This window comes from Tarenaya hassleriana, unplaced genomic scaffold (assembly GCF_000463585.1).
Source record: "Tarenaya hassleriana unplaced genomic scaffold, ASM46358v1 Cleome7, whole genome shotgun sequence".
NCBI classification, from domain to species: domain Eukaryota; kingdom Viridiplantae; phylum Streptophyta; class Magnoliopsida; order Brassicales; family Cleomaceae; genus Tarenaya; species Tarenaya hassleriana.
Window position 1 is genome coordinate 2,046,697 of NW_010969548.1, and position 14,636 is coordinate 2,061,332.

The 14,636-nt window shown below is 38.7% G+C and overlaps 3 protein-coding genes across 8 annotated transcripts; 2 read left to right on the forward strand and 1 right to left on the reverse strand.

The window, feature by feature from the left end:
• The first annotated feature begins 955 nt into the window (after positions 1-955).
• On the forward strand, positions 956-5,119 carry LOC104800812 (PTI1-like tyrosine-protein kinase 1). Of its 2 annotated transcripts, none has more exons than XM_010523744.2 (8): positions 956-1,144; positions 2,137-2,272; positions 2,707-2,960; positions 3,110-3,236; positions 3,365-3,638; positions 4,037-4,169; positions 4,271-4,357; positions 4,611-5,119. In XM_010523744.2, the coding sequence occupies exons 2-8, from the start codon at positions 2,179-2,181 to the stop codon at positions 4,728-4,730; spliced, it is 1,089 nt and encodes a 362-aa protein (XP_010522046.1). In that variant the 5' UTR covers positions 956-1,144; positions 2,137-2,178; the 3' UTR covers positions 4,731-5,119. The 2 variants fall into 2 exon arrangements, with proteins under 2 accessions (XP_010522046.1, XP_010522047.1); XM_010523745.1 differs by lacking the exon at positions 956-1,144 and adding an exon at positions 1,641-1,662.
• Positions 5,120-9,056: 3,937 nt separating this feature from the next.
• On the forward strand, positions 9,057-12,249 carry LOC104800814 (pentatricopeptide repeat-containing protein At2g30780). 3 transcript variants are annotated; one of them, XM_010523750.2, is made up of 4 exons: positions 9,057-9,231; positions 9,564-9,712; positions 9,847-10,122; positions 10,358-12,249. In XM_010523750.2, exons 1-4 carry the CDS (start codon positions 9,072-9,074, stop codon positions 11,471-11,473), a joined length of 1,701 nt encoding a protein of 566 aa, XP_010522052.1. In that variant the 5' UTR covers positions 9,057-9,071; the 3' UTR covers positions 11,474-12,249. The 3 variants fall into 3 exon arrangements, with proteins under 3 accessions (XP_010522052.1, XP_010522054.1, XP_010522053.1); XM_010523752.2 differs by lacking the exon at positions 9,564-9,712 and having other exon boundaries at positions 9,059-9,231; XM_010523751.2 differs by lacking the exon at positions 9,057-9,231 and having other exon boundaries at positions 9,619-9,723.
• A 334-nt stretch (positions 12,250-12,583) lies between these two features.
• Positions 12,584-14,464, reverse strand: LOC104800813 (oxygen-evolving enhancer protein 2-1, chloroplastic). Of its 3 annotated transcripts, none has more exons than XM_010523747.2 (5): positions 14,162-14,464; positions 13,728-13,960; positions 13,534-13,584; positions 13,075-13,277; positions 12,584-12,731 (listed from the first exon to the last, which is right to left on the reverse strand). In XM_010523747.2, exons 1-5 carry the CDS (start codon positions 14,409-14,411, stop codon positions 12,674-12,676), a joined length of 795 nt encoding a protein of 264 aa, XP_010522049.1. In that variant the 5' UTR covers positions 14,412-14,464; the 3' UTR covers positions 12,584-12,673. The 3 variants fall into 3 exon arrangements, with proteins under 3 accessions (XP_010522049.1, XP_010522051.1, XP_010522048.1); XM_010523749.1 differs by having other exon boundaries at positions 12,584-12,734; positions 13,078-13,277; positions 14,162-14,463; XM_010523746.2 differs by lacking the exon at positions 12,584-12,731 and having other exon boundaries at positions 12,886-13,277; positions 14,162-14,463.
• Positions 14,465-14,636: the final 172 nt, after the last annotated feature.

Below are 14,636 nucleotides of genomic sequence, written 5' to 3' on the forward strand. Positions count from 1 at the left end.
AATCGTATACGATAAATTACCCTTAACCGGTGTAAGAATTCAACTGGAATTCGGTTTTCTGGACCGGATCGATCTAGGTTATTGATTTTGTTTTTGTATATATTTTTATAATATTTTATGTTCGGTGGTTGATTTAAGATTAAAAAAAGGGGGATATGAACTTAAGTCAAACAAAAGTGGTATACTAAGTAGGGTGGACGATCGGTCGGTTCGGTTTAATCGGGTTTAGGTATTTCGGGTTTAAAATATTCATATCCAATCGGTTATATTATTTTAATCGGTTCGGACTCAGGTTCGGTTCGGTCCGGATAAGATTCGGTTTAGTTTATCCAAACAAAAAAAACGATAAAAAATTCAAACAATTACCATATAAAAATAACAAAAACAAACATTAAAATACATCTATATTTCATTTTTTTATATACTATGATTATAAAACAATATCATTATACTATTTTGTAATTAGATTTAGAATATATTATATATTAATTGATGATATATAGATAGATAAACGGATAATTTCGGTTATGGTTAATTCGGTTTACGGTTATTTCAGATTCGATTATTTCGGATTCGGGTATTTCTGGTTTAAAATATTCATATCCAATCGGGTATATTATTTTAATCGGTTCAATTCGGTTCGGATATTTATCGGTCAGATTCGGTTCGGTTATTCGGGTTCGGTTATTTTGCTCATCCCTATTACTGTGTCATGGAAAAAAAAAACTAATCAAATTGGGAATATAATTAATATACCGAAGGTTTTTTCCTTGGAAAGAATAAATACCAAAATAGTTTCAAAAATAGTTTAAATCTAAAAATGATTAGTAAAACCAAAAAACATTGCTTCGAAAATAAAATTCAAATAATTAATAATAATAATAATAATAAGCCAAAGAAAAAGTTGATTTCTTTTGGCCGTTTTCATTCTTTATTGTATCCCTCCGCGCGTTGCTTATCTGTCTCTCCCCTTTTCCTCTCCTCTCCGTCTCCATCAAGCGATCTCTCTCCCTCTCTCCCTCCCTCTCTCGTCAACAGAGCCAGAAGAAACCTACGAAACAAACCCTAGAGATTTTTGAGGGAGAGAGATTGAGATATATAGCCTCTCAAGCACATCTAGACATTGATTCGGGAGATAAGACAGGTACAACAATTTTTTCTGTCTCTCGATTTCGCAATTCGACTTCTGCCCTCTGTAGGGTATCTTCCGTGTCGCTTCAACTATTCTATATGATTCCATTTCTAGGCAATTTTTCCCCGTTTGAGGAGTTTCGATTTGGGTTTATATCAGTTTCCGACGGGGTTTTCGGTTTTTGAATCCTCTGTGTTGAAATTTGGGCGCTTTCTCTTCTGGGTCGTGCCCCCTATTCGTAATTGTTCGTCTGTTGGACGGTAAATTGTGATTTTTATATCTACTTTTTTATTTTTCTTCCATTGAAGGTGATCGTTACCGACCTTGTTGGCTGCATGGCTTTTGTCCCTTTTGGGTTTAGATGCTTTGTGACCTAATTATGTTGGATATACATGGTTTGGTGGTGATGAGCTAATGTCTCCCTCGCAGTGAATTACCCGATTCTTTTCGAGAAAATTTACTCTACTAAATTGCTTAAGAGATGTGAATTTGATCTGGATTTCTCCTATGCCTCTTCTCGCTTGTGGTTTGTGAGTTCATCTACAATTAACGCTTATCAGAAAAATGTTGTTTGGATTTACTACACAGTGCTTGAATCTCTCTAGCTAATTTATTTTTTCTATTGATCACCAAAAAAAATTCCTTTCTGCAAATAGAATTTTGGCCAATTTGGTGCATAACTCCTTTTGCCTGATTTCCCGTGGAGGTAGTGGGGAAGCTTTAGGCTTTTACGTTGGGTAGTCAACAATTGGGAATGAAGTTGCTTCCTTTGACAATGCTCTTAATTGGTCTATATTCTATAAGAAGCTTTTTTGATTAAATGGTTTCTATGTTGAAGAAACTTGGTTTCAGTTTGAAATTTAAATTAAGACATAATTACTTTTAAAAGTTAAATCTTTTTAATCATTTGTCCTACCTAGAGTGTAACTATTAGACATTTATAGTGTCTTGAGCTGATCATGTCTGGTCATGTTCGCCGACTTGGTTACATGAATCGATTGCAGGAACCAAAAGCTGTAGAACTATATGTGAAGAAGAGAACGAGGATGCGGAAGTGGCTCTGTTGTACATGTCAAATCGAAGATTCGAATCCGTCCAATGAGGAGGAACACCTGAAAAGTCCTAGACACCAGCCTGATGGTATGTAGCCAAAGAGTTTTCGCTTAAATCACTGTGACTTGGTTAAATGATTTATAGGAATCTTATTTTCAGGACTAGCTCCTAATTTCTACAGTTTTGTAATAGGATATTGATCTTGTGCTGTTTAGATGGCATCTTAGAATTTCAACTGAAAGTTGATTTATTAAGTCTACCTAACTCTTCTGCCACAGAAAAGTAAAAAAGAAAGAAAAAAGAGAGAGAGGGTCTACCAAACTCTGGTGGATTTTCTTAATTAGATTGTAGCTATAGTGTTGACTTGTTAGATTCACCAGCGACCCATCTTTGTATAATGCTCGTCACATTGGCCACCTCTGCAAAAGAGAGTCGCCATTTGAAATATTTCTCCTTGTCTTGAAAATTTTTGGAATCTGGATTTTTCTTATCATTATATTTGCTTGTCTTCTTAATCATAGGATATCAGAAGAATCAAAAACCATCAGCTGTTGCAAAAGCTGAAGTGCCGAACGAATCTCCTCCCATTGAGGTTCCTGCCTTGTCTTTGGATGAGCTGAAGGAAAAGACTGATAATTTTGGATCAAAGGCACTAATCGGTGAGGGATCTTACGGAAGAGTTTATTATGCAACCCTAAATGATGGGAAAGTTGTTGCTCTGAAGAAACTTGATGTATCACCAGAAGCTGAAACAGATGTTGAGTTTTTGAGTCAGGTTATAAATTTTCTCCAAACCTCTTAACCATTTCCTTTTTGTCGTGTTTTGATGAGATACGTACTACTGATTATTATTCTTCCAGGAATGACCTTCTTTTTTTTATATCTTCTTTCAGCTTGCCATATTAACATTTCTCTTATCCTTAGGTTTCCATGGTTTCGAGGCTGAAGCATGAGAATCTTATTCAGCTTCTCGGTTATTGTGTCGATGGAAATCTTCGTGTCCTTGCATATGAGTTTGCAACAATGGGATCACTGCATGACATCTTACATGGTAAGACGAGCTTCTATATTTCTGAAATCTTGACTCAATTTTCTATTGAAATTTTTCAGCTGGAAAAAAGAAAATTTCTGGTAACAAGCTTTGTCCATATATATTGATTGCATATTTTGGTATTATAGGTAGGAAGGGAGTTCAAGGGGCACAGCCAGGGCCAACACTGGACTGGATGACGAGGGTGAGAATAGCCGTTGAGGCAGCTAGGGGTTTGGAGTCCCTGCATGAGAAGGCTCAGCCTTCTGTAATACATAGAGATATAAGATCGAGCAATGTGCTTCTTTTTGAAGACTTTAAAGCGAAGATCGCTGATTTTAATCTCTCAAATCAAGCTCCTGATAATGCTGCCCGTCTTCATTCTACAAGAGTCTTGGGAACATTTGGTTATCATGCTCCAGAGTAATATTTCTTAAATCCTTAGATTTCAACTATATATATATATATATATTGCTTTCCTTTCTGAATTGTGACGTCATGGTGAAATTTTGCGTTTCTTGCTTCATTTTTTCTGCTTCAGTGTGAGGTAATAGTATTGAGATGCTTTATTGTAGATTTTGTTCTTGAGTATTTATTTAGAAGTTACACTAGTGGAACTTCTGAGAAGATTGTGAAATAAAATTACTTGTTCATGCCCTGCTGTCAACATCCCAAAAATATCAAGGAAGCATACCTGTGGCAAAACATTGTTGTTTGTGCTTACTCCACATGTGCCGGCATATGTATTTCAAATAGTTTGGCCATGCGGACAAATAAAGTGCGAACTATGGCAGCTAAAATATGGCTCTGTCCATTTGCAGGTATGCTATGACTGGACAATTGACACAGAAGAGTGATGTGTACAGTTTCGGGGTTGTACTTCTAGAGCTTCTGACAGGGAGAAAACCTGTAGATCATACCATGCCACGTGGCCAGCAAAGTCTCGTAACCTGGGTAGGTCCTTTTCTTCTGTTTCTTGATGTCCCTTGGTCCAAATCTGGATCATGTATTCATTTCCTCGTCTTAGGATTCTATGCGGATTCTTTTTTGTTCAGGCGACGCCAAGGCTGAGCGAGGATAAAGTCAAACAGTGTGTTGATCCAAAGCTAAAAGGAGAATACCCTCCTAAAGCAGTAGCTAAGGTACTTCGTCATGCCTTAAAAGAATATCGGCAGTTGCACTGCAAGAACTCTGATTGACATTTGACGAAATTCTACATCTTGATCTCTGTTTCACGGTTCCTATCTTGCTACAGCTTTTCATGTTCATCTTCTCTGTCTTTTCTAACAAAGTGACGAACTTTAGTTTAGTTGTTCAGAGATGCCATGCCAAGTCTTTTCTAAGCCCTTGGTTCGATCCAACTAACAACTTCTAATTCGTTGTGTGGCAACGCAGCTGGCAGCTGTGGCAGCATTGTGCGTGCAGTATGAAGCTGAGTTCAGACCGAATATGAGCATAGTGGTCAAGGCTCTCCAGCCACTTCTCAAACCTCCGGCCCCGGCACCAGAATCTTGAGTTGGAGTATGCGTTTTACATCTCTGCTTTGCCCCATTTTGAATGCTTTCCGGCTTCTTCTTCTTCCTCCTTGCAAAAGGGTCGTTGATTACCACTTGGATGTCAGAAATTTACACAGAACCGAGCCAAGGATGAGGTCATTGTGTGTAGGGTTTGGGATTGAGAACTATTATATCATTTGGTGAAATGCAACCATATACGCGCTTGCAGAGGTTGATGGGTTCTATTATATGCTGCCATTCTGTAGTGATGCTGTGATCTGTTTGTGTATGGGAACAGCATTGATTTGCTCTGCAATTGTTTCACTCCTCTGTTGAACGTTCTTCTCTTTTGGTTTTCTATGTGGATGGTGGGTGCCCTTTTTATCTAATATAAATGATTCTGCTGAAGTATTTGAGTTCAAAACCTTGTTCTCTATTCTCTAATATTCTAGAGTCGCCTGTTTTTTTTTTCTCTCGTAAGGCTCAAACAAGGATAGCCGTCTGCGTTTTTTGAGATATCCAATCTCGTTTTTGTTTTCGCGGGTTTTATAGAAAAAAAAATATCTCATTCTTTGTCTCACGAGAATCGGGTACTCGGTATCCTTACCTCATAATCGGGTATTATGCACTCAGCATCTGTATGAACAATATTTTTAAATCTAAAAATAAATCAAATATTCATAAAATTATACACCATTTGATTAAAAAATATATTTAAAGCCTAAAAATTTATATATTTTCAGTATTTATAGATTTCTATAAATTTTATTAAAAACACATTGATTTTTAAAGTTAAGATTTAGATATTTTGGTAAATAATTGAAAGAAATTGAAGGGTATATATTTTATCGGTAATCCATCCTTAAAAATGAAATCCAAACCCGAATCCGTTTTACAGATTTCTCGTCTTATTACACCCGTCTTCGTCTTCGTTTTCATTTAAGATCGAATACCCATTTTATAGGTAGTCAGTAAGATCGGATATCCGCAAACCATCATGTGATAGATTGAAATGCCCAGCACTAGGCGCAAGGCTTATTCTCTGTACATTTTCTGAAAGCCTCGGAAAAAAAATGGTCACTTTATATGAAGTCTTTGTATGAATTCTGATCTGATCCATCGTAGTAGTAATGCAGCAAATGTCGATGGCATTAAAACTAACTCCATGATGTTACACAACATGCAACCTCGTTTAGTTACACAGCAGATCGAGGCGGAATAATCCAATGTCGTTACTTTATTATATCACGTCTTCAGACGCATAAACATATATAATGATGCGACATATTGCCATACCAATTTTGTTTTGTTTGAATAATGAAAAATAAAAAAATAAAGCTTGTGACCAGTAAATATGATATCATTATAAACGGCTCTCATGCCATTTCAACAACTCGAAATTCGAAATTCTATCTTTTAATTAATAAAAACCGGTGACCAAATTTAGAATAATAAAAAAGGTTTTGCCATGGAGAAAAAAAAAAGGGTTTTATACATACATACATACACATATATATATATATATGTATATATACACACACGCACAAAATCAACAACCACTTCCACTAAAACATTGGAGATTCCCGAAATTAGGACCCGATTGTAAATGCTGTCTTTTTTTTTTGATAAGTCGGGTTTCCTAGGCCCAAGAGCTCTGACTAATCCCGACCCACGCATGCGAGCTTGCAACACACACGTGGGTGTAAATCGGTCGAAACCGGCAGGCGAGGGAAAATTTCCATACTCTGGATGTTGAACTCACGACCTCGCTTGGAGAAGTGAGCTCTCAAACTAACAGAGGTGGCCAACAGAAGTGGGGAATTTCCCTAAATGCTGCTTAGGGTTTATGCCCTAAAGTTTTAAAAAGAAAAGATCTTAGGGATAAAAATGATAAGCATTTTTCATGTTTTGGATATGGAGAGAGGGGGTACGAGAGTAGCGCATGGCAAACCGAGCTGAGAGCGTGCATGCACTGTTCCTTCCACGTGGACAACGTGCACTCCGACCAACTTCCATGAGCTCGGCTCACGTGCGGGCCCTCACGTGCCACGTATCACCCATCATGTGGACATCGCCATGTCCATGTCATCTCCTCTTCCTCTTTTGTTCGCTTTCCTCAAAACCCAAAGCGAAAAAAAGAGAAAAAGAGATGCAGGAAAACCCAACATAACATTTCTTGATCGTCTCACTTTAAATCTCACAAGATTTCGTTTCTTGATGTGGTTTTAATTAGGTGCATATACATACACACACATATTGCAAGCAAGCAATCGACCAAAAGTATGTTTGTGTTGTGACTCAAATTAATGTGGTTACATATATATAAACATTGTAATAGCAATGAGATGTTATAAATTGATGTCAGCATACAAAACAATTTAATCAATAGAAAAATCTTGAAAACTTTTGTCTATCTTCAAAATTCTCGAAATGCATTTCCAAAACTAAAATATTGACCACAGAAAATAAAGAGAAATCGTCTGTTTTCACAGATATTCGTATTCTCGTAGATATTATCAATTCGATTATTATGTTTTTAATAGAAGAATCCAAAGGAAAAAGAAGAAGGAACAAAAGAAAAGGAAATCTTAGAGTGCTATAAATACAAAGCATTCATGACCAAAACATTTTAATTCAACCACTTGAAACCTCAACTCATTATAAGTAGTTTCTTGTTGTTCTTCTGAAACACACACAAAACCCTAGCAATGGCTGTGATGAGTTGCAACAAGACAGAAGACGGTCTCTTTCACTCTGCTCGAGTTCACCCATTTGCTTATTCAATCCATGAAATCGAAGGAGACGATGACGACGATGATGACAGCGATGTTGCCCCCGCAGCCTGAGATGTACTTTCACGTACGCTTAAAATAGTTACTTAAGCAGTAATCATATATATATATATATATAGAGAGAGAGAGAGAGATAGAGAGAGAGAGATTGTACTCGTGCCTGTTCTTATCCATCACTCAAGCAGGCTATATATATATCATAGACAAGCAAGTTTTTGCAGGGTTGACTTGCCTATAGTAGATATATGAAGGTATTGTAATATACGTACGCTATATATATATATATAGATCAATAAATGGGATTACATGTATGATTTTGGGTGTGTGGTGGATTAATAATATAGACATAATCCATATCTGTTTACCCTTTTGTCTGATTTTATCTCTTCCACAAAGTAAAGCTCCAATAATATATATGATCCCCATACAATATATAATCATTGCTAATCCCAACCATTACTATAAATAGGTTCACTTCCCCAAGGTAATTTTTCACGCCAATATAGATGTTCCATGCATGATGATTTAGTTTGTATAGCTTTATCATATATAAACATATGATCCTTATACGTGTGACAAAAAAAAAAGACAAAGATACTATTGACATGACGACATTTACATCATCACCACATCGTCTATTTGCTTACCCATACACTTAATTACATCATTGCATTATCATCATTAAAAAAATAAGTTATTTAAGTATATAATATATATATGTCATTTGTAAGTCATTTCTCATACAAAAAAAGTTCAAAGTAATTCCTTTCCTAAACGCATCTTGTCTCTTTTCTCAATTTTGTTCTTCCTTCTTTTCATAAGAAACTACGATGGATACTTTTTAGTCCTTCAAAGGTTTTCTTCTTCTTCTCTCTTTGGCACAATGCATAAAAGAAGGCATATATAATAAGAAGCTTGTTAATTATATGTATATACGTAACACAAACTTCTTGACAAAGACATGGTTGGTTTCCACAAGTTTGAACATGTATTGTTCTATACACATAAAAAATTATATCTTTTGGATGGTTTCAAATAAAATCCCGTACGCTTAACAAACTCAAGAGGTTTTAATTGATTCAATTTACATTTTAACAAAAATAAAGTTTGAACATATTGTTCTTATTTAAGCCCATAACAAAAAAAAAAAAAAGCGTCGGCAGAAGAAAAATGTAACCGAGTCCCGCTCCATTACATGTCATATCTAATTCCATTACAAGACACGGGAGAGGACGACAATTTATTTTTCATCCATCTCTCTCTCTCTCTCTCTCTCTCTCTCATATAAGTCATAGTGCCCTAAAACCCACATATCTAAAATATGGGCTTTGTTTTATTTGGGTTTAGGCCCAATATCAATATTATTCAACCCATAAATGTTGGAGCCCAAAGTATTCTCCAATTGACATTTTTTTTATGCTCTTACATTACATTGATGAATGTATCAAAGCCCAACTCCAAGACCCATCAATAAGAAACTGCCGAAAAAAAACTTTTGCTTACGTTGGGCCCAATGGGCCTTTTAGGGATATAATAGGAGCCTTTAGGTTTGGACCAATGGGCTTTTTATGTGTTGTAAAATTCACGATATTTTGGAATTCTTTTATAATTCCAAAACCCAAAAAAAAAAAAGTATTTCGCCAATCTTCTTCTTTGCCTTCCTCTTGTACACCTGCGCCGCCTCCTCTCACTCTCATTGTTCGAACCTCCGGCAGCCATCTATCACTGGTAAGTTCTCTCTCTCTCTCTCTCTATCTCTCTCTCTCTCTCTCTCTCTGCCCTTCTTTTTCTCTCTTTTTTGATTGGTTTTCCCGTCGTTCCACCGAAGCCGGCCGTGCTTCGGCCTGCGATGAACTGGGTTTAGGCGCCGGGATTCCATGATCCTGACGGACCATGAATGACTGATTATCTAGTCGGGTGATGGTGTATTCAACCGTGAAACCCTTTTTAGGGTAAAGATTGAGTTTTTCGTCGCATTTTTCGAACTTCTAGGTCAAAGGGGTCGCTTATTCATGAAGTTCTAGTTACTGAATTGCTCCTGTTTCCCCGAAAATTTTCAGCTTCGCATCGGACCTTTGCTGCAGCCTTAGCTGGAAAAGATCTTTTGCCCATCTGTGACTCTCATCGTCGGTGTACCGAAACTGAATTTGGAAGCAAAGATGGCATTAGGGTAGAGTGGAGATTGATCGGAATAGGCGATTTAGTTGGGGTAGAAAAAAGGTTTTGAGTACCTTGAAATATAATATTCGAATGGCATACTAGTTTTGACTTAAAATATTCGAAATGAAGAGGCTTTATCCTTTATTTTCATCCTGCTCGCTTAGCCGGATGTTCTGCTCTCAGGTCCAGACGAGATTCACAGGATCGAACATGCTGAAATTCAGTGGTCTTTTTCTTGACAAGTTCACTCGTGTGGCCTCCGTGCCTGTTCACCATGTTGATCTTGTTGAAAGGGTTTCGATCCTGAGAGAGGAGCTGTTGGCGATAGGTGATAACAAGGAACAGTTCTATAGCGTTTTGGATGAGAAGGGGCAGTGGCTTTATAGGTCCTACCGTGATGGAGCTGGGATCGTTGAGCTTATGGGTCAGTTCCATCCACATCCTTACTTGGCTCTTCAGGTTTCCTCTACTTTTCTCTCTTTTTTGCTATTTTGGGGTTTAGCTTATCATATTAAAGTCTGCATTCTACTTATATCTGGTACTTGTATTTTCTCTATTTTACATATTTCTTCAGCCATTCCCCTGAAAAAAAAAAGATTTATTGTTCATTTACTGTATATTGGATCAATGTAGAAATCTAAGCCCTCTTTCTCTTCATTGTTTTGATGTTGTGTTATGCTGTGACTTATTTCAGGTTTTAGATTGGAGAAGAAAAGAAGTTAACTGTTATGTTCCTTTAACGTCCGAGGAGTATGCAAAAGGTATCAAACTAGCTGGCCGAGCTAAGGATATAAACCTTGCAGTCGATCTTTTCAATGAGGCAGCAAGAAAACGTGTTATGGCAACTTCTATTTACAATGCTTTGATGGGTACTTACATGTGCAATGGTCTTGCGGAGGCATGTCAATCACTCTTTAAAGATTTCAGGAAACAGACACAATGTGCTCCTTCGGTTGTGACATATAATATTCTAATATCAGTATACGGTCGGCTGCTGATGATAAATAACATGGAGGCGGCGTTCGAGGAACTATGCAAATCAAAACTCGCCCCAAATTCTAACACTTACAATTATTTGATTGCTGGTTATGTTACTGTTTGGAATTGGGAGAAGATGGAAGCTACTTTTCAATTAATGAAGACTGCTCAGGTCAAGCCTGATTTCTACACATATGTGCTAATGGTTCGAGGGTATGCAAATTCAAGAAATTTGGGTAAGATGGAAGAAATGTACGAGCTGATAAAAGATCAGATTGATGAAAACAGAGTTCCTCTGATCAGAGCCATGATCTGTGCATATTGTAGGAATGTTGTCGAAGATAGAGTTAAAAAAGTTGAAAACTTACTGGGGCTCATCTCTGAGGAGGAGTATAAGCCATGGTTGAATGTGCTTTTGATTCAACTGTATGCTCAAGAGGACATTCTCGAAGCGATGGAGGATAAAATTAATGAGGCATTTGAGCATAAAACACGTGTTAATACATCTGGTACTATGCAGGCAATCGTTGGGAGTTACTATAGGTGTGATGCTTCTGTAGACAGTATTGCTAATTTTGTCAAGCGTGCAGAGTCTGCTGGGTGGAAGCTATGCAGATCCCTCTACCACTGTATGATGATATCGTATGGCTCTCAAAGGCGTTTTGAAGAAATGGAAGGTGTTGTCAGTGAGATGGAGAATTTTAACTATGGGTTAGTGGAAAAGACGTTACTCATTATGTTTAAGGCATATATTTCTCATGGAATGGAGTTTAAGGCTAAACAAGTAGTTGGGAAGATGTTGAAATATGGGTACTCCTCGGCATCCCAATGATGATACTCATTTGGTGTCTAATGGACCCAAGTTTGCATGAAGCCTAAAGCTGGTTTTCCTGATTGGTTCAGTTCTTTATTGGATGTTAGCTAATCTCCACAGGATCGAGAGTTAAGAACTCGTCTTGGCATAATTCTCCTGTTTATGGTATCTTACCTTGGTGATGCAGTTAGTATTTAGATTCTTGTCTAGTTTGGCCTATCAGTATCCAGAACTGTCAGCGATGAGCTTTTAAAGAAATTGGTGGGCTGATTTCTATTATCCCTCATTGAACTACTGGGATGAGGGCCTTTTGTTCCCTTCTACATCCATGGACTAGTTGAACATCATCTTTCTGAATCGAGAGAATTAGTCATGCTGAATGTATATCTATCTGCTATCAAGGTGTGGCCTGCATCATGTGAGGATGACAAGATTGAAGGATTTGACTGCGTAAATTTTGTCCTTCAACCCCGGATGAAGGCTGTGGCATGGAGTTATATCCTTGAGATTGCTGTCTGGGTAAGCTTCATCACCTGTTAACATACTGCCAGCCGTTCTTTTCTGCCGGCACTGGAGCTATCAACAAGTTCCAGATTGTTATAAGTCTCCAAATTATTCTAATGTTCAGCTATCAGCATTTTTTACTCCATTTATTCTCCTCAGTCCGACTCCATTTTTGATAGGGTTAATAAAATTGATTAGCAATCACTTGTGTTTCTTGTCTCCCAGTTCTTGCAGTTGTAAGTTATTTATCCTACTCCATTTCAAAAAAGAAAAAGAAAAAGTTCATCCAAGTCTGAATTTCATTTTTTCATGCAACTTTCAGATACTTTTGTCACAAGTTCAGAACCTTTAGAAAAAAAATTTGTTGAAATATATCTTTCAGGACAGAACTGTCGTCCAGAGTATGTTTCGTTTCTTTTAGTTGTGTTAGTTTTACTTCCCTCATATGCTTTCTGGGCTCCAGAGTCAGTTTAGAACCAGTCTAGGGCATGCCCTGATTCATTGTGAGTGTTCACCATAGTAGCTCTGAATCAATGTTGTGTCTTATGATGCTAGAATCTGCAGTTATGCTTCCACCATGATATAGACCATGCATCAGGTTCACCTTCTGTGGGTTTTCAATCATAGCCGAACAGGAACATCATCTTTGATAGGTTCTCAAAAGGGTATTTTTACAAATAGACAATAGGAGAAGAAAGCAGAGCGTGCGTTTCCTCATGCGACACTGAAGGAACTTGCAGTGTTCTCGACGAATTTCCTGGCTCCCTTGAACCACCTCTTGTCTCCAGCTTGTGTCGACAGTTCAGAGTCAGTTTAGAACCAGTCTAGGGCATGCCCTGATTCATTGTGAGTGTTCACCATAGTAGCTCTGAATCAATGTTGTGTCTTATGATGCTAGAATCTGCAGTTATGCTTCCACCATGATATAGACCATGCATCAGGTTCACCTTCTGTGGGTTTTCAATCATAGCCGAACAGGAACATCATCTTTGATAGGTTCTCAAAAGGGTATTTTTACAAATAGACAATAGGAGAAGAAAGCAGAGCGTGCGTTTCCTCATGCGACACTGAAGGAACTTGCAGTGTTCTCGACGAATTTCCTGGCTCCCTTGAACCACCTCTTGTCTCCAGCTTGTGCTTTGCAGATGACCTTCCCCCCGCCGTTAACGGTGGCTGTGATCAGCTGGTGCTTCCCGCCTTCGCCCCCATCTGCCGTTCTCGTCAGCACCGACAAGTAGTAGTACTGTTTCCCTCCGACATCCTGGGACGATGTGTCCAGGATGTTTGCAGATGCCACAGCATTGCCATCGAAACCACCCTGCAGAAACATCAAAGCCATGAGTGTTCAGGTAAAAACTTCTAAAGATTCAATACTGTTTTAGGGTGACAGGTATTCCCGTCATATGAACTAGGAATCTAGGACATATAAATCCTGCATTTAGACTCATTGTCTTGATCAGGGCATGATCTCTTATTATTGCTTGGACAATGACTGTTCTTCTGTCATCTCACCCAAGGGAGTTTAACATTAGAAAGCGTTCGAGTTCTAGGCAATGTGATTTCGAGGGAATTACCTCAGCATCAGTCTTGCCGAAGAAAGACTGTTTCCCGAGCAGGTAGTTGACCTGTGAACACAAAGGAAATCAGATGAATCTCGGTTATTATAGATCGAGACCATCATTATCATCATCATCATCATCATCATCATCAACATCATCATCAACATCATCATGATCATGATCATTACAGTGACTGAGATTCAAGGTACCTGGGAGAGGAACTCTTCGGGAGAACCGAAGTCGGTGATGGACTTCTTGTCGGTAGGAGTGACCATGACAGAGACATTGCTAGTGGCGTCGAAGTTGTCTTCATACCTCAGGACTTGGCCTGGAAACTCCACCTCTTTGCTCGGGTTCCATTTCGATGGGATTACTAGCTTGAATCCTTCCCCACTGTACGCCAAGAAGTCTGTGTCCGACTTTGGCTTTCCAAACACATTTGCTGAAACAAAACCCATTACTCTCTTTTCATCATCTCCACAAGCCAGAAAGATCCTTCTATTCTACCAAGAATTACACTCATGTTTTCATGAACAGATTTAACACTCCATCCACCAAAAAGAAAAGAAAAATTCCAGAGAGAAGAAAGAAACAGGGTCATTGTATATAAGTCACTACGTAGAGTGAAGAAAGAGAGTGGTACCAGCTTCACCGTAGGCGGCGTCGGCGGGGGAGACCTTGGAACCGACGGCGGCGGCGCCGACGAGGAGAGTGAGAGCAAGACGGCGGGAGACGGAGGAGTTGTCTTCCTCCGACGACTGCTGGGCCCTACACACGATCTGGACAGCCCTGGGGGGTGCCACGAGGCGCTGAGATGAGGAGGAGGACGATCGTGCTGCGGCGGCGGAGGAAGCCAGGGCACTCTGGTGTAAGAAGCACGCGCTGTACGCCATTCTCTCCCTCTCTCTGCAGCAATAATCAAAGTGTTGGGATTTTTTTTGAGGATGTGTGCTGTTAAAAGTACTGAGAGTTTTTGAAAGATCACTGGATGAGTTTGGATATTGGAGGATCCAAGTCTTGATGTCGGGATAAGGTTGTATTGGTGTTCCACTCGCCACGTGGCAGAACCCCTTGTCCGGATTCCACGTCAGCTTCACATCTCCTGCGCAGGTTCCTTG

What these genes read in the sequence shown, in the direction of transcription:
- LOC104800812 (XM_010523744.2), top strand. Translation starts at nt 2,179, where the DNA reads ATGCGGAAGTGGCTCTGTTGTACATGTCAAATCGAAGATTCGAATCCG. An exon ending in ATGTTGAGTTTTTGAGTCAG is followed by an intron (nt 2,961 to 3,109) that starts GTTATAAATTTT and finishes TCTTATCCTTAG; the next exon opens with GTTTCCATGGTTTCGAGGCT. An exon ending in TTTGGTTATCATGCTCCAGA is followed by an intron (nt 3,639 to 4,036) that starts GTAATATTTCTT and finishes GTCCATTTGCAG; the next exon opens with GTATGCTATGACTGGACAAT.
- LOC104800814 (XM_010523750.2), top strand. Translation starts at nt 9,072, where the DNA reads ATGTGTTGTAAAATTCACGATATTTTGGAATTCTTTTATAATTCCAAA. An exon ending in CCGGCAGCCATCTATCACTG is followed by an intron (nt 9,232 to 9,563) that starts GTAAGTTCTCTC and finishes GAAAATTTTCAG; the next exon opens with CTTCGCATCGGACCTTTGCT. An exon ending in GAATAGGCGATTTAGTTGGG is followed by an intron (nt 9,713 to 9,846) that starts GTAGAAAAAAGG and finishes TTCTGCTCTCAG; the next exon opens with GTCCAGACGAGATTCACAGG.
- LOC104800813 (XM_010523747.2), bottom strand. Translation starts at nt 14,411, where the DNA reads ATGGCGTACAGCGCGTGCTTCTTACACCAGAGTGCCCTGGCTTCCTCC. An exon ending in TCGGCAAGACTGATGCTGAG is followed by an intron (nt 13,278 to 13,533) that starts GTAATTCCCTCG and finishes ATGTTTCTGCAG; the next exon opens with GGTGGTTTCGATGGCAATGC. An exon ending in CAAGCTGGAGACAAGAGGTG is followed by an intron (nt 12,732 to 13,074) that starts GTTCAAGGGAGC and finishes AGACAAGAGGTG; the next exon opens with GTTCAAGGGAGCCAGGAAAT.